General features: G+C 48.9%; 2 protein-coding genes across 2 annotated transcripts in view; one reads left to right on the forward strand and one right to left on the reverse strand.

The window, feature by feature from the left end:
- Positions 1-2,985: 2,985 nt before the first annotated feature.
- On the reverse strand, positions 2,986-7,969 carry CIAO2A (cytosolic iron-sulfur assembly component 2A). The gene is made up of 5 exons (XM_027733922.2): positions 7,832-7,969; positions 6,478-6,642; positions 5,240-5,289; positions 4,148-4,193; positions 2,986-3,423 (listed from the first exon to the last, which is right to left on the reverse strand). Exons 1-5 carry the CDS (start codon positions 7,953-7,955, stop codon positions 3,326-3,328), a joined length of 483 nt encoding a protein of 160 aa, XP_027589723.1. The 5' UTR covers positions 7,956-7,969; the 3' UTR covers positions 2,986-3,325.
- Positions 7,970-8,062: 93 nt separating this feature from the next.
- Positions 8,063-17,219, forward strand: part of SPG11 (SPG11 vesicle trafficking associated, spatacsin) — a 29,701-nt gene continuing 20,544 nt past the window's right edge. The window contains exons 1-14 of the mRNA XM_027733919.2: positions 8,063-8,141; positions 8,585-8,921; positions 9,784-9,968; positions 10,710-10,937; positions 11,823-12,021; positions 12,595-12,732; positions 13,433-13,896; positions 14,124-14,269; positions 14,749-14,881; positions 14,979-15,134; positions 15,577-15,755; positions 15,895-16,071; positions 16,498-16,569; positions 16,989-17,116. Of these exons, the coding sequence (XP_027589720.2) occupies positions 8,063-8,141; positions 8,585-8,921; positions 9,784-9,968; positions 10,710-10,937; positions 11,823-12,021; positions 12,595-12,732; positions 13,433-13,896; positions 14,124-14,269; positions 14,749-14,881; positions 14,979-15,134; positions 15,577-15,755; positions 15,895-16,071; positions 16,498-16,569; positions 16,989-17,116 (2,621 nt within the window). The remainder of the gene's footprint in view (positions 8,142-8,584; positions 8,922-9,783; positions 9,969-10,709; positions 10,938-11,822; positions 12,022-12,594; positions 12,733-13,432; positions 13,897-14,123; positions 14,270-14,748; positions 14,882-14,978; positions 15,135-15,576; positions 15,756-15,894; positions 16,072-16,497; positions 16,570-16,988; positions 17,117-17,219) is intronic.

Below are 17,219 nucleotides of genomic sequence, written 5' to 3' on the forward strand. Positions count from 1 at the left end.
TGGTGGGGATGGAGGTGCCCACCAGTGTCTGCCCTGACTGAATCCTCACAGCTCCACGGGCTGGGGGCTTTCCTGGGTCTCTGCTTCCTCCCACATCCCTGCAGGCACTTCCCGGGTTCCCTCTGGAGAGCTGAAACCCCAGATGCCCACACTCCTGCTGTGGTACCCGGTCCCCCTGTGATGGGCATGAGTGGAGAGAGCCGAGTCCTTCCAAGCCAGGACATTTGGGATTCCGGGAGCCCGGGCAGGGCCGTGCTGCTCCTCTCCCAGCTCTGCTGCGGTTCGCTGGTGCCCTCTGCAGTTGTTCGTCCCCGCTGGAAATGCAAAACGAACAGTCTGAAGGGACCATCGTGTTGTTGGTGACACGAGTGAGGATGGGGGACACGTGTGTGTCTTCCCGGGTTTGGAGGGACACCCCGAGCTCCTCAGACCCCTCAAATCCTGCCCGACGGGCCCCTCCTGGAGCTGTTCCCGGCTCAGGGCTCCTGGATGTTTCTCTGTCGCCCACGTCATGGTGTCCCCCCCCCCGGTGTCCCCAAACCCCTGTGGCAGCAAAGCCTCTGCCCACCCCTGTCTGTGGGGCAGCAACGGGGACGGAGAAAGATCCCAACCCCAGTTTTAATGGAAATGCTGGGAAGTGCAGCAGCTCCTGGGGAGTCACCCCCCAGCAGTGACCCATTCCCTGAGGAACTGGGAATATTCCTGGGTTTAGACACCTGCTTTTGGGGTCAGATCCATTTTCCCAAATTGCTGGAATTCCCAGGCTCTGAAGGACATTTGACCTCTGTGCTCCAGCACAAAGCCCTTGGAACTAACGATCCCAAGGCACTGCAGAATCAAGGAAAAGCCTCTTATGGTCATCAGAACATCCTATTCCCAGTCCCTCAAGCCTTTGCCTGAGCTGGGAATGCCATTTTGGTGGTGCAGGGAGAGCTGTGCACAGGCACCAGGCACCTCATGTAAGAAGAGGAGCTGCATATCTCGTGGTCACAGGACCCACAGACCCTCCTTGCTGCCCAGATACCAGCATTTCTGAGGAGAAAAGATCAACCCCCGTGCTGGACAGAAGAGAAGAAAGCAAATTCCAGGAAAGCAGCCAACAGATAACGCAGCTCCTGCTCCCCAGAGCATCGACCTCCCTGCAGGAGTTGACCTGCCTGGAGCCCTCCCCGGCAGGGGGGGTGGGTGCAGGACACATGTCCCCACTGTCCTGGCACAGGGATGCACATCTGTCCCTCCCCTCTGCACTCAGAAAGCTGGGACAAGCTGCCAGGGCAGGGAAATTCCCTGTCCAGATATCCCTGGGCAGGAAAATTCCCTGTGCAGGGATTCTTTGGGAGAGAAAAGTGGAAGGACCTGCCTTAGATCTACTAAATTAAAAAACAGGTTTGCTTTCCCTGGGTCGCTTTGTTTTCCACCAGGGTGATGGGTCTTGGTCTGACAGAGCCCTTCCCTGGCACTGTCACAGGTGTGACAGGGACCATTCCTGCCTGAATCCGCTCCTGCTCTTTGGGGTTTTCACTCCTGGTCCAAATTAACTACTTAAAATGTTCCCTAAAGCCTGGGTTGGAATAACTCTTTGCTTTACCCTCTGCCAGCCCCAGGAGCTCTTGCTCGGGCCAGGCTGTTCCTGGGACCCCCAGGCAGGTGCCTGGGACGTTTGTGCCCTCGGGAACACGGACCCAGTGAAATCCTGTGGGCACACAGCAAAGCTGGTCCCAAAAATGGCATTATATCCCTGAAATGAGGGTTTGCCACATGTGCTGGCCTGGTTGGACCTCAGCTGTTCAGTATTTCCAGAAAATTGCATCTTTTGATCATCAAAACAACCCGGAAAACCCCGTTTTAGTTGTTTTAGTAATTTAAACCAGACCTGGGCTTCTCAAGGAGCTCAATTCAGCAACGAGGACACAAAGGGGTTTGAAATTTAGCTAAAATTTAATTGAAGCTGAGTAATTGAAGTTAGAAAAGCAATTTTCCACATGTGCTGGAACTGAGGGTTCTGCAACTGGGCAGAAACTTATGGAAAAGGGGGATTGTTCTGTCCCCCACCCTTTGCCCCCTTTTTAATTTTCTTTTTCAGGGTAATTTGGGCCTGGGATAGGGCAGGGGAGGAGCCCTTGCTGGCACAGCTGTGCCTGGGGCAGTTCACTGCTTTACAAAGGGAAGCATCCCCCTGTTCATAATGCTGGAGTCCATTCCATCATTCCATGCCTCCAGGAAAGCTTTATGGAGATTATTAAAATGGTTACAAATCCCTGAAATCAAACCAGATGTTTGCACTGAGCTCCAAGGACTTCTCACCGTTGAACCCAACACAAAGCACCGGAGGACTCAGTTCCTGGGAGGAGCAGCTCCCAGAATCCCTCGTGAGCCACTGCAGCACATCCTGGACATCAGTGCCCCTGGAGAAGGGCAGCTGGGAGGGGAATGTCTGCCTCATTCCCCAGGGAAAGGTAAATCCAGGGGCAGATCCACAGCTGCAGTGGAAACAAATCCTGAGGAACTTCTCCAGGGGGGAACATGTGGCAGCTGGAAATGTTATGGATGCTCCAGGTAAGATTAGTGAGGGAGCAGCAACAAGGAACAGGGCAGTGGGGAGCAGAGGAATGAAGGGCTGTGGGAGTGTCTCACCTTCCACACTGCAGGTAAGCCATCAGAAAAAGCAGGATCAGACTGACAAGATGTTGGCCACAGGGAAATTTTACCCTCGGGGTGTTTATAAAGCAAAGCCTCCAGAATTAGAAATGTACTTAACAGGGGAAAAAAAAGCACAAATATTTAGCAGCAATAGTGTCCCAGTGAAAATCTCCCTGTTCTAGTCCAGTCTCTTGGCTGAAAATTATTTTTCTGAATTAATTTCAGCTTTAATGTGTTTGTTGAAATGAAGTTGAATAAAATGAAGAAGGGAATCTTTCCTTCTCTCTAACAGAAATCTAAACTTAAGCTTAAAGAAAAAAACAATTCAGAACCCAGAAAGCAGCATTTCATTACAAGAATCTGTTTTATTTTTTACAGTGCAGTGACTGAAACAATGTAGAAATTTAACTTGCAAAACTGTATTTATATCACAATGTCTCTCAGAAGGCAATGAGGACGTGTTGCTTTTAATCACAAAATATTCCTCTGGACACCAGAAATTCCAAGCTCTCGGCACTATACCCTTCATTTAGAGACCGATTCCTCATAATTTAAATCTATCTTATAAACAATTTGTTTTTAAAAAACACGTGGAAGGTATAAAGAACTCAAGTATTGAACTCAAGGCCTTGATTATTATCCTTTTTTCTGCAGGCAGAGCTGCTGTGAGGAGCTGCCCAGGCTCCTACTCGGGCTCAGTGACACACTGCTCCACGATCTCCCGCAGCGTCGGGTTCTCCATCGCCGCCGCCACGCGCTCCTTGTCGTTGATCTGCTTGTTGACTGCAAAACAGCCCACAAAGGGCAACTCAGGAGGCTCCAGGGGCAGGGGACAGGGGGGACGAGGGGGCTCGGGAGCAGCCAAAGGCAGAGGGTTAAGAGGGAAAGGGGAACGAGGCAAACGAAAGCTCAGTCGTGACCCACCATCAGAAATCGGTCGTTTCTGATGCTTCTCTGGCTTAGGAACAGAATTTAAGATGCCCCAATGACATGTCTTAAAATTAAGTGTGAAACTCGTGACTAATCAGGAGTTGGAGTTCTCCAGGTTCAATTATTTCACCAAAATAACCCATTTTTGCCAAAGACACCCAGTGCTCAAGGCTGGGACACTCCTGGCAGGGGCTCCAGCAGCTGCTCAGGGCAGGGCCTGGCTCTGGCTCTGACAATGCCCCTGCCCTCGAGTTTCACTGTAAGCACTGAGAAACACATATTTTTGTTATGGATATTTCAGGACAGCAAGATCAACCAGTGGGTTCTTCATGTTAATTATTCAGCAGCAACTTCTTTTGTCACAGACACAACACCTGCAAGAACCGCACTGAAAAACCACACCAGCAGCAAGCACGTGGTCACAGAGCCAGCACAGCTTTGGAAAGAGCCTCAAGGGCAGGTTTGATTTTAAAGCTTTCACAGGGTATTAATTCCTGGGAAGGACAGGAAGGCAGGGGAGGGAAGGACTCAACCAGCACAAACAGGCTGCAGCAGCTCATTCCCAAGCTCTACTCACTGTCCTCTTCGGTGGAATGTGTGCCCTCAGATATATAGATTTCCAGCTGCAGGAGAGATCAGCAACGTTAGAAGAGTTAAACACCTGAATATATTCAGTGCTGGAAGAAAAACATCGTCCAGTGCAGATACAATGCATGTTATTCCTATTGAGAAACAGGGGATCCATGGAAAGAGCTGATCCTGGACTTCATTGCAACACAACCACAACACAGCCTCCCTGGGAGACACTCCTGACAAGCTTTGCTCAGTGATGACAACCCCAGAGACTCTGTTTGAACTTGGCTGTGTAACACAGTCTGTTCCTGCATGGAACAGATTATGGGACTGGAATCTAAACAGACCTAAACCACCTCCAACATTTACCAGGCCTGGGACAAAAAACAAAACCCCCTGACAGAGGCTGGAGGGCAGGCAGATCTCCTGAAAGGGATGTACCCAAAGGAACCAAGGAAACAAGCCCTGGGCCTTTAACTGCTCTCTCTGAAGCTGAGCCCGGTTGGCACCACAAAAAACATCATCTACCTCATCTTCTACAAGTCTCACTCTACACTGCTCAACTGGAAAGACGAAGGCAGCAACTATAAAAACCAAACAACCACCAGAAATCACCAGCAGAAGCCCTCAGGTAATTAATTTATACTGTCAGTTATTTCAGGCAAGTCTCTAAAGGTCTGTAAATCACTGTCTGTCAGTAAAGGTCTGCTCTGTTCCTGCTCAGACCCAAACAGATTTCTCCAGGGATATATTACAGTCCCTCACACTCCCCAGCCAGGGCTGGCCCCTGTCAGGGACAGTTTTAGGGGGCAGGGACAGCACATGGACAGGATCAGGCCATGTGCCATCCACACATCAGCTCCCAAGACATGGATCATAAAGATTCCCTCAGAGCAGTTCCAGTGTTTTAATCCTGCAGTTTTCCTGTGCTCTTCCAAACCTGTTCCCAAGGTTTCACTGCCAAGCTGATGCCCAGCCCTGCTCCACCAGCTCCTGGCTGACAACAGAGCAGGGCATTCCCTGCCTTGCAGGCTCTGTTTCAGAGCTTGTCTCTCATTCATGTAGCCCAAAACAGGTTTCAAAGCAGGTACTTTACCTTGTGTCTAAAAGGCAAACATCTCTGAAGTTTTATTCTTAAACAAAGGCCTGTTAAAACAAAAGAGAGATTTCCTTGTAAAATTCCAGGCTGAGGTGCATTTTCAGAGAATCCATATGTAACAACCAGTATAACTGACAACCTCCTTTTGTGTTCTGAGCAGCACAAGCCACAGAAGGACTAAAGAATTTGTGGTTTGACTCCTTGGGTGCAGCTTTTCAGGTAAGTTCACACCTGCCTTACAAGCTTTCAGGTCTCTGGTCTCTAATCACCTCCTAGAAACACTAAACAGAGACAAATTCCTCCCTTTCCAACTTGCTTTGGTATTTATATATATTTATTTATATTGGTATTTATATTTGGTATTTATATATATAATATAATATATATAAATAATATAATATATTTAGCTATATATATTTATATAGAGCTTCCCAGCTATCCCTGAGGCTGCACCTGTACTGAGGGGAATGCTTGGTTTGTTTTTAATAGTTGGTTAAAAAAAATAATATAAATTATTTGGGCATAAGTACATCAGTTTCCTCATTAAACTGAAGACTCGATTTCCCTTAAATCTTTAGAATACACCGAGAAACCTTAGTTCTGATATTTAGTGGTGAGACTTTCTAACCTTGGCACATTCAAACAAATCACATCAGAGCTCTCAGACGGGATTTTTCAGATGAAATCTCACCACAAACCATAAGGGAAAAATAAAAAGACAAGACAGGCCAGTGTAAATTCTCACTCAACATAATTCCCTTCCAACTCCTGATGGTTCGGGACTTTTTTTGGGATTCCTGGATTGCATGGGGGGGATTTTTGGTTTGTGGGAATGGAGAACAGCCCATAGGGAAGGGAGAGGGAAGGGAGACAAGCATTAAGTTTAAGGGGTTTCAAATTTAAGAGCTGACAAGTTTTTAATTTAAGGTTACTGAAATAAGGTGGCCAATACACAGAAGGAATTCTGTGCCACTTCCCAGGAGGTTTCTGAGAGGTTCCTTCTGAGGAGTTCCCCTGGCTGGATACAAACTGATGGATTTCCCCACATTTCTCTGGATTTGGGTTTGGTTTGGGATTTTGGTCTGTTTGCACTGCCAGCTGGGCTCTCAAGATGCAGTTCCTGGTCCCACCAACACAGCAGCACAAGGCTGAACTTTACCTAACCCTGGTGTTACTCAGAGAACCCCCAGCGAGCCCCCTGCTCGTGGTCCCCAGCTCAGGGACCCAAAGCTCACCGATGAGAGTGGCCAAGGAGCAATGAGGTACTGTTGGTGTAAACCTGATGGTGACCAGATACTCCTCCTCTGCTATCTCCTGCACCTCCACACCACCTTCTGTCACCACTTCCAGTTCTTCCAGAGTGTTGGGCTTCTCCGGGTCCCGGATGGTCCGGATAATGTCTGAAGCAGAAGGCAAGGGAGCAACAGTAAAGCAGCTTTCCAGGATTTAATAACAGCTATTTTCATTATCAACCACCTTCCCAGCACTGTTTGTTTTGCCCCCCTCTGGAAGGGGCAGAGCTGTAAATACCAGGGGCACTTTATCTCAAAAAATTCTTCTGGAAGGGACAATTTGAGGCATTTGTTGCTCGCTGTGGGTTTGTTTTTCATGTTCCATTAGTTCTGATTTAGTTCAGCAGCACTTCAGGGATTCCTCTGCTCTTTCAAATCTAATTATACAGGGACAGGTGCTTTATTCTGCAGAGGTCATGGACAAGCCTGACCCTGTGGATGAACCAAAATCCTCAAGATTTGCCTCCCTGCTCAGATTCACAACCTGGGTTATGAGTAATAACTTTTACTTAGGGCCACTGGTGTTTTAGAGTAGCTCTATTTAAACCAGTCAAGTTTTAAAACTGAGTTTGTTTGACATTGTGTCCTCAGTTCTCCGAACTAACAGTGCCCTGAGGCTTGACAAGGTCTTTGGAATCCTCCCCAAGCAGAACTTCCAGCAGTGAAATCTCTCCCCATTTTACAAAACAGTCACTCAGTAACAGCAATCTGCATTTCCCTGGATCCACTGGTGACCACCCTGGAATTCCTGGCCCTCCCAGGTGTGTCCAGCTGCTCCTCTGTCTCAGGTGAGGCAGGGGCTGAGCTGGGCAGCGATCCAGGCCTTTCCCAGCCCCTGTGGGAGCAGCCTCCATCCAGAGGGGCTCGGAGACACTTCTCCCGCACTCCCGGGGGTCCCCCCTCACCGTGAGCACCCCAAGGACACAACATCCCCCTGTGTCAGACTCTGCCCCTGCCCCCAGCGCTGCCTGCACCCTCCGGCACCCCAAGGGAACCCCTTCCCACCCGATTCCAACCCTCGAACGAGCCAAATAAACTTTCCTCCTGCCCCACACCGAGCACAGCCCCCTCCGGCCCCCGGGGACCCCTGTGGGTGCTCCGACACTCCAAGTTCCCGGGCACGGCTCTCACCACGCGGCTGGGCAGGCAGGGCAGGACCGGCCACGGCTCCCTCACTTCAGCCCCCAAGGGCACAGCAGGAACGCCCCTAAAATCACCCCCAGCCCCCTCACAGCCCCCCGCCCCACAGCCCCTCGCGGCCCTGGCCCCCTGCCCGCCCAGCCCCCCCGGCGGTCACCGTAGACCTCGATGGCCCTGTCGTGCTCCATGGCGCGGCTCGGGGTCGCATGGCCGGGACTATGGCCGGGGCAGCCCCAGAGCCGGCCCAGCGCCTGCGAGAGCAGCGCCCGCAGCAGCGCCATGGCCGCGCTCCGCCATCGCCCGGCCCGCGCCACCGGGGGCGGGGCCAAGGGGGAGGGACAATAGGCGGGGCAGGAGGCGGGGCCGCGCCGGGGGAGGGGATTGACCAATGGACGGGGAGGGTGCTGTGCTGGTCCCACCTAAGGGGCGGGGCCTGAGTGTGGGCCCGCCCCCTCCCGCTGTCCTGGGTGGGGACAGAGACCCCAGGGACAGACAGAGGGACCCCGGGAGAGCCCCAGGTCGGCGGCGCTGCGGGATTTGAGCAGCTCTCTAAGCACAGAGTCAGGGTTAGAAAGGAGGCGCTGTTTGTCGTACGCACGGGGCAGGGTGGATATTCCCACAAACCGAGCGTGCGAGGGAGTAAAAAGCGGGAAGATTTATACACTGAAGTTCGCATAAACTCGCCCGTCCAACCCACAGTTCCGTCCGCAACAGAGATCAAAGGAAGAGGCAGAGACAGAGAATTCTGCTTAAGACACGGGAAATTTTGCTCAAAGATAGGGAATTAAATATGCAGAGAATTCTGTTTACATACTCAGCGAATCCCGCTCACAGACACGAGCCGCACTGCCCTCGCCGGCGGGACTCACGGAACTACATCTCTCAGCGTGCATTGCCACCCTGCCCACAGGCCCCGCGCCGCGGTGTGTGCTGGGAGTTGTAGTCCCGGCTCCGCATTGGGCGGCCCGGTCAGCTGGGCGGAAGAAGGTGGTGCCCCGCCAAGATGGCGGCGGGCGGAGGGTGACGGAGGAGGAGGAGGCGATGGCCCCGCAGGAGCTCCGTGTGCTCCTGGTGCCCCGCTCCCTGGAGCCGCGGGGAGCCCCGCGGGACGCGGCCCGGGTGCGGCTGAGCAGGGCCCAGGACGCTCTGGGCACGCTCCTGGCCACCGGCGGCATCTCCGTGGAGCCGCTGGCGGCGGGCGGCGCCGGGCGGGCCCGGGGCACGGCCCTGCCGGGGGACTGGGCTGAGTAAGTGCCGGGGCACGGGCGGCCGGAGGGACCCCCGGGTGCGGCGCTGGGGGACCCGGGGGGGGCGAACAGTCGAGGGTGCGGGGGCTGAGGGGCTGCGAACCTGCCCCGAAGCGGGACAGGCTCCGTAACGCCCCGGTGCTGCAGAGGACGTTGTTTTACATCTCCTGACTTGTGTAGCTGTGGGAGAGTTCACTACGGGTGATCAAAAAGCCAAAGCAAACGAAAAGGGAATTTGTCAGGTCGTCTCTTCGGACCCCGTAGTGCCCTGACCTGCAGTCCTGCCCCCGTGGGTGACAGTCACTCACATGGTGTTTGTGACCCGCTTTAGTGGCTTTTAGTGCTGAGTCACAACCACAGTCACGTTTGAGTTCTGAACATCTGCAGTGTTGAGCAACACCAGCACTTTTCGAAGCTCCACAGAGTCACGGGATGGTTTGGGTTGGGAGGGACCTTAAAGCCCATCCAGTGGCACCCCTGCCACGGGCAGGGACACCTTCCATTATCCCAGGCTGCTCCGAGCCCCGTCCAGCCTGGCTTGGGGCATTCCAGGGTAGGAATGTTTCAGTGCCGTTGCGGGGCTCTGCTCTGTGCTTGCTCTGCACACCCTGAGCTGGTTCCTCTGTGCCTCCTCCCACCCACCCAGGGCAGGTCTGAGGCGCACTGGGGGAGTTTCTCAGCCCGAGCAGCGGGACAGATCTGGTGTTGTGGTGTTGGCAGGGACAGGGGGACAGCAGCAGAGTCTTTATCTGAAGGTTAAACGGTGCTGCCCTTCATCAGTGCACGGCCAGAACCGTCAGTGTGGGAAATGTGGGAAGGGAATAAATAAAGCCAATAACCCTCCTGGATGTTGTATCTCCAGCTTCGTGTGGGAGAATGCAGAAGATGATGGTTTGCAAGAAAACAAGTCAAAACTCCTGGCTCTTGGACAAAGTCATGGACTGTTTGTCTATGAACTCTCTGTAGAAGATGGAAAGTCCAGCCTAACCTCCCTGCACAGTTGTAAGGAAGAGACACTTAAAAAGCTCCTTGAAGTTAAAAACATTAGTGAGTAAATTCCAGTGTGTTCCTTTTGTGAAATTGTTGCTGGTCTGGTTCTGTGCTGGGACAAATGCAGACAGTGGGATTGAGCACTAGGGAAGTGTCAGGTACTTCCACTCTAATTTAGAGTGATCAGCAGGAAAATTAAAAGGGACATTTCTATGTTCAAAGGTGACATTGGTAGAGGGAATTAAACTGTTGTAGGGTCACGAGTTTGGGTGATATGAAATTAAAAATAAATTTTAATGAAGCATGTTCAAGCAACCCTGCCCTCTCAAATTTCCCCTTTAATATTGGAACTGATGGTAAGAAAACAGAGACAGAACTCCTCACTAACCCGGCAGAGAATGATTAAGTGTTTAACCTTATGTTTTATGATTAGCAAACATAGTGTACAGTTACACTTTGCAGGACCTTTGGTGTTTTACATGTTCTTAAACAGTCTCCCTTCCTAAAATATTTTTATTTCCAAAGTTTGTAGCTTTTATTTTCAGTGCTGACTGAAATATTATTTTGGGATGATTTTTTGTGTTCTTCACTTAAAAAACCACATAAAAAGTTTTAGGAAACTGTTCTAAAATCAGTGACATAGAGAGTGAGATTTAAAGCAAAACAAGCCCCCCTCCCCAATCCCAATTTTTTTAAGATGGTAGCAGAGAATGAATTTGAGCTGTCATTTTCTTGGGGTTCCTTTGCAAATTGAAATTCCCAGCTGGCTGTAATCCTAAAACATGTTTAAATTTACAGGTCTACCTTCAGTTTTCTCTGTGAAGATTCTGTCTTTCGGAAACAACAAGTGCAAACTTCTGCTCAACCAGTTCATCCTTGTGCATCTGACCTTTCCTGGGGAAGACTCACCCTCAGAGACCTGTGACTGCTTCACCTTGGATTTGCCTCCAGAGGTTTTGGGGAGAATAACAGATTCCTGCTTCTGCAGAGGGATCCTGTTCCTGTTGGATAGTGCTGGCTGGATTTGTATCCTTTGCAGGAGAGAGGAGCTCTCAGGGGAAATGATCGGGAAGAACAAAGTTGTTTTTCTTTTCTGGCAGGGTTGAGCAGAAATTTCTTTAAAGACATTTAAGTATCTGTTTTGAAGATGCCTCCAAAAAGGGTTATGTAGCAAAATCTTGGTTATTGTAGTGAAAATGCCGTAGTTGTGTATCAAATGTTTCTCAGCACAGCCCTGCAAATCTGTTTCCCACTGGATTAATGTTTTCCAGTGGTTCTGCTCTGTGGGTCTGTGTATAATGCACTGACATCTACTGCCAGCTAATTCCTTGAGTAAAGTTAGAAACTCCAGAGACACACAGGGAGTCACAGCTGGGGAGCCAGATGTGTGTGTTGTGCTGGGCAGGGGCTCAGACCTGGCTGTTCCACGAGCTTCCATTTCCCTGTGCTTGGCCATTGCCTCTGACACCTGTAACAGTGCAGGGAGCTCAGGGTACCCTTGCCTGGCCATTTTACCCCTGTAACAGTGCAGGGAGCTCAGGGTACCCTTGCCTGGCCATTTTACCCCTGTAACAGTGCAGGGAGCTCAGGGTACCTTTGCCTGGCCATTTTACCCCTGTAGCAGTGCACTGAGCTCAGGGTACCTTTTCCTCCCCACAGAATGCCAGGACAGGTCACTCCAAGTATCACTTGACTCCTTTGAGGTGGCACAAGTGGCATGTTTGTGCAGCACAATCCTCTGCTGATCCCAGCTGAGCTTGGAATGCTCTTGGAAAACAAACACTCCTCATATTCTGTGGGGCAGAGCTTGGCCTGGACCACAAGTTACCCAAAATTCACCATCTGCCCCTTCTGTGTTACTCCTTTGTTGGAGCCTGTGAGCCCTGGCGTTTTCCTTGACGCTGTCTAAAGACATATTTGACTCTTTTGATGGTGCCAGCCTAGGCAGGATCAGTGTAGCCCTGTGCCAGGGAGAGGGGCAGGCTGGGGGCAGGAGCCCAGCCCTGCCATCCCCACTCAGTGCCCTGAGGGTGTCCCAGGATCTCAGCATGGCTGTGGTGCTCAGTGCTGCCCACTGTGCCCTCTCCGTGGAGCTCAACAGCTACTTCAGGTATGGTGGGTTCCTGAAGGAAGAGTTTGGGTTCAGCTGACTTTAGGTGCCTGGCCTTGGTCCTGCAATGGTTGAGGTGCTGTCACCTTTTTATTTTGAGTTCTGGCCCTGTGGTAGAGCAGAAATTTCCCATTTATTTAAACATTGTCCTTTATTATTCGTTCCAGTTTGCACTCTGTCACTTTAACCAAAGAAAATTTATCTATTAACATCTATCTGTTTTATCTATTAAGTATGTTAACAAATAGAAAACCTTTGTATTGGACTCTCTGTTTTTCCTAGGAAGATTAGGATAGGTGTTCTCAGTGCCAAGGTGGGTGGCAGCACCTTTTAGAGATGCTGTGAGGTCTGGGATTATTAAACTCCTGATACACCTGTGCTGATTTGGCTTGGTAAATTAGGGCCAGGTTGTAGTTGAGAGGAAGGAGCACCAGGGTTTGATGGCTCACCTGGACACCTCCCTGGGAGTGCTGCTGACCTGAGAGGAAGCTGCTTTGCTGAGGGCTCCTGGAGGGGTTAAACAGCAAAAAAATCTCAAGAGGGAGGTGAAAATTAATATTTATTTCTTTACAGGCAGTTCCCTGAGCATTTGCTCTGTAAGAGAGATCCTGAAAGTCTTTGCATGGAGCCTCCTGAAGGAGTGGATGAGGATGACCTTGCCAGTTCTGAGCACAGCATGGAGCTCCTGCCTTCACCCTTCCGCACAGACAGGTACTGAGGGAAAACCCTGCCTGGGACAGGCTGGGCTTTGCTTCCTTTACATCAGTCATAATAAATCCTGGGGGTTTTTTCAGTTGTAATTGTGATAAGTAAAATCAGCTCATTCTGCTCTAAATGTTTTGAATTGAGGATGATGTTTGCAAATGGGCTGAGAGAACTTTACATGTGTCATTAAACAACTACCAAACAGTAATTGCTGATAAGGGGTTACCTTTCATTTAAACACTATAGACAGATTTTTTGTATCCCAAGGACTTTACATCTCCTTGCTTGTTTAGCACAAATGAGTGTATGTGGCCTTCAAAATACTCTGTGTTCACGTAAAACATTTTAACTGGTTGTGAACCTTAGGGGTATTAATACTGAAAAAACATGTTAATTATAACTTGATGTAAGTGTAATAAAATACTCAAGTCCAGAATTAATTTGGTTCTAAATTTTTTTTAACTGAGGGGGCATTTTCTGTGAGGAAAAGAAAATTCTGTACGAAAAAGGGTAAACATGAATGTTGTCATCTAATGGAGCTGGGATCACTCAGCTTGGCTGCAGAGAGCATTTAAATAGAAACAAACAGGCCATGTTAAGGTTAAAAGGTGATAGATGGATTTTCTAAGCTTAAAGTGCATTTTATTTAACTGAGGAAACTTTATCTGTGTTGTTCTTGGAGTAATACCGGGTCTCTTCTCCCCAGGTCCTGGAAGGCACACTTGTCCTCACTGTGGGACAGAGTAAGAAGAAGAAGACCAGGTTCTCCAGATCTGGGGAATGACTTGAATTTACCTTGGTATCAGTTTTTTACCCATCTTGAAGATCATGATCCTGACATTTATGAGGATCCAGAGAAGATGGTGGCCTTTGTTCCACGGGCTGTTACATGGGCAGCTTCCAGAGCCCTCCAGAGCCACGGCACAGACCTCAGGGCTGCAGGACAGCAGTGGACACAGATCCCTGGGGCAGCACCACAAGAAGTGGTGAAACTGGAGTGTAAACTGGTCACTGGAGCTACAGCTGTGTTTGTGGTGGTGACAAAGGACATGGGGTTGTCTCTTGCTCTCTGGGATTTTGAGTCCCAAGACGTGACGTGTTCCCACTTCGGCACAAACAGTGTTTACGTGGAGTGCAGTGCAGAGGTGCCACTGTGCCTGCTGCTCACAGGTGAGGGGTCATGGATTCATGGGTTGTTCTCAGACAGCTTTTGGAGGGGGTTCTGACGGTGTTCTTTCCTTTCTGCCTGGCTGCTGTTGGTTCATGGCTCTTGCATTGCTTGGTTCAAAGCCAGACGGAGCCGCTGCAGCTTTGTGTCATCCTTTGGGAAGAGAGGCAGTGGATGGAAATGCTTTAATAATTAATATCTTCAATTATGGTTTGATTCTTTTCTTTAGAGCGTGGTCTGTCCTTAGTTCTGTTTGGTGTGACCCAAGAGGAGTTTTTGAACAGGCTGATGATGTTTGGCAGTGCTGGAGTCGTGGATTCCGTTTGTCACCTCAATGGATGGGAGCGATGTTCCATTCCCATCCATGCCCTGGAGGTAAGGAAAGCTGCTTCATGTCTTACAAATAACAAAAGTACTTCTTTCAAGTAATGAACACAGCTTATGCAATGCTAATGGTGGTTTTAGACACAATTAAAAGTACTCTTTAAACCTGGGGCAAAAAGAAGTGGTTTAGTTATTAAATAAACAATAAAGCCCCAAGTAGGGCAGGTTAGCAACCCAAAAGTAGAAATACACAACGAAGTGAATGCCCATTAATAAAATAAACCAAAATTTTAAAGTAAGCAGTGCTCAAAAATCCCTCTTGATTGGACCCTAAAGCATTTTTGACAATTTGCATTTCTGCAGCAGCTTTTGTCCTCTTGGAAAATGTCAAATATTAAAAGAAATCCTTGGAACTAGGTTTTGGGTTTGCTGTACCATTCTTATAAAGCCAGAGGAGAACCAGCAGTAAGTATACAACACGTGTAGAATTTAGAATCCATGCATGATTGTTCTTCTGCGTGTTTGTCTAGGCAGGTTTGGAAAATCGCCAGCTGGACACAGTGGACTTATTTTTAAAAAGCAAAGAAAGTGTTTTCAGTCTCTCTGCTCCCTGCTCTGGGCCTGGGCAGTGCAGTGATGGTGCATCCCAGACCTACCTGAGAAGTAAGTCAGTCCCTGCAGCTGCACAGAGGTTTCAGCTGAACTGCCTTTCTCTCTGGCACAGTTGCAGGTGTTTTATCTTTGTCTGTCACCATTGCAGATTTGGAAGAGCTCAGGCCAGCTTTAAACTTGCTTTGCTCAGCAATCCAAGAGAATGATATGGAGCCTCACAGCAAACACTTCTCTGAGCAGCTCCTGAACCTCACCCTGACTTTCCTTACCAGGCAACTGGAAGAAATCTTTGTGCACACAGAGGGTAAGGTTACTCCTTTTGAGTCATATCTAGCAATGTGTTATTGTTTAGTGAAGTGGGAACAGCAACTTTTTTTAATTAAAAGTTTACATTGGCCCAGAATTAACACAAGGAAATGCCAGAGATGAGTGAATGAAAGATTTTCATCCCTGCATTTTAAATGGGTCTTATCTGACTAATAATTGGTTGGATTAATAAAAAATTTCAGTTATTATTTACTGGTCCCTGAGGGGTAAAACACCTCAGTGAGGGCAGGGAGCACTGTTGGGGCTGTGACTGTGTCCTGACAGGATGCAGAGAGTGCTGGGCACTGGCAGTACCTGTGCAGGTGAGAGAGCTGGTGAAGTTTCTGTTGATCAATCAGGAGAACATTCAGCATTTCCAAACACCAACAATCCTGTCTTGTCCCTTCCTGTTTAACTGATGTCTTGGATGCTCTTGGCAGAACCCGATGAGTTCCTGCAGAAGGCTGCAGATATTCTAACTGATTACATTATTCAACTGAGGAAATTCCTGAGAAAATATCCTCGCCCACAAATCAATCCAGTGCACACAGGAGGTGATCTGGATGAAGACCTGCCTGAGATAGAAGAAAGCCATGTGTGGGAAAAACTGACACCAGAGGTAAAAATGAGTCATCCAGTTTTTACTGTTCTTATCAAGTGTATCTGAGATCACTGATGTGGAAATTTCCTAAAGTATTGGAGAAAAGATCAGCAACAGTGATGATAGATGAGTTTGTTCCTTTGCTTCTCTGCTTTAGGAAGTCATTGCTGAGGCCATCTTAAGCAACAAAATGCCAGAGGCCCAGATCTTCTTCCGAATGCATCAACATCCTGCTGAGAACCTGCAGGAATTTCTTCAGGCAGGTTTGAATCTGGTCTATGACCGTCTGCTGAAGGACAACACCAGAGAGGCCTCAGAGCTGCTCAGAAATATGGTGAGAGGTGTTCTCTGGTTCTTCACACTTTGTGGCTGATGAAGTCAATGAATGCTGGGAGTGTGGGGAACTCAGGGCTCCTGTGGATGTGATTCCACCAGATCCAGGTATTGCAGTGAAAATTAACTTGTTTGAAAGAGCTGCTTTGAGCAGTGGTGCCCTCAGAAGGCTGAGGGAACCTGTTTGTGGGGGGTGATATCATGATCCAAGTGTGGAGGTGGTTCTGGCAGGTGAGGTGTTAAAGGGCACAGGGTTTGTACCCAGACATGCTGGAGACATCAGGCACATCCCTGGGTTACTGTGACACCTTTAGGAGCTGAAGGGAACATCACATCACGATTTGGAAGGGAAGCAAGTGCATTTATTCCATCCCTCTACAGCTGCATTTTACAGTTTGCATGCAATGGGTGTCTCCTTTCCTGCCAGGGCTTCGATGTGAAGCAGGAATTGCACAAGATCTGTTTCTACACAGAGGACAAACACGTCAGAGATCTGCTGGTAAGTGCAGCAAAGGCTCTTCTTGTCCAGCTCTCGGGTCTGAACCTTGTGTGTGTTTGTGCTGAGGGAAACCAGGGTACTGGACTCACTTTCAGAACAGACAGGCAGGTTTTGTCCCTGCATCCTGGCAGTGCAGTTACTGAGACATGCCAGTACCATGCCCATGTTCCTTTATATTTGTAGTTCAAGTAAAAATCGGTTAAAATGTCATTTCCTTGTTGTGGCTGTGCTCTAGTTCTCGTGTCCTTGCACACAGAATGTGTGCAAGTCCTCTTGTCCTTTAAGTGTGTTGCCCTCTGCTTCCAGCATTTTTTTCTGCAGTTGGTAACTGTTTGCACTTGCAGGGTCATTTACAACTTGAATATATTAAAAGTAGATCAAAATGACAATTGGAGGTAATACTTTAATTTGAATTAAAGGTGAAAGTTTTACGGGAAGAAAATTATTTTTCTGAAAAAGAGAAGAAAATGATAGACTTTGTGCATCAGGTTGAAAGCTTTTACTCGGAATCCTTCCAGGAAAATAAAGAGATTCAGTCTCTTGCCAGGTAACGTGGGTTAACAGTTTTAATTGTTAATTAATAATGTTAATAGGATTTAAAATGTGCTGACCTCTACATTCTGTGTGATTTACTGCACTAACAAATACAG

Source organism: Pipra filicauda, unplaced genomic scaffold (assembly GCF_003945595.2).
Source record: "Pipra filicauda isolate LSUMZ 115617 unplaced genomic scaffold, ASM394559v2 scaffold406_size631624_pilon, whole genome shotgun sequence".
In the NCBI taxonomy this organism is placed as follows: Eukaryota; Metazoa; Chordata; class Aves; order Passeriformes; family Pipridae; genus Pipra; species Pipra filicauda.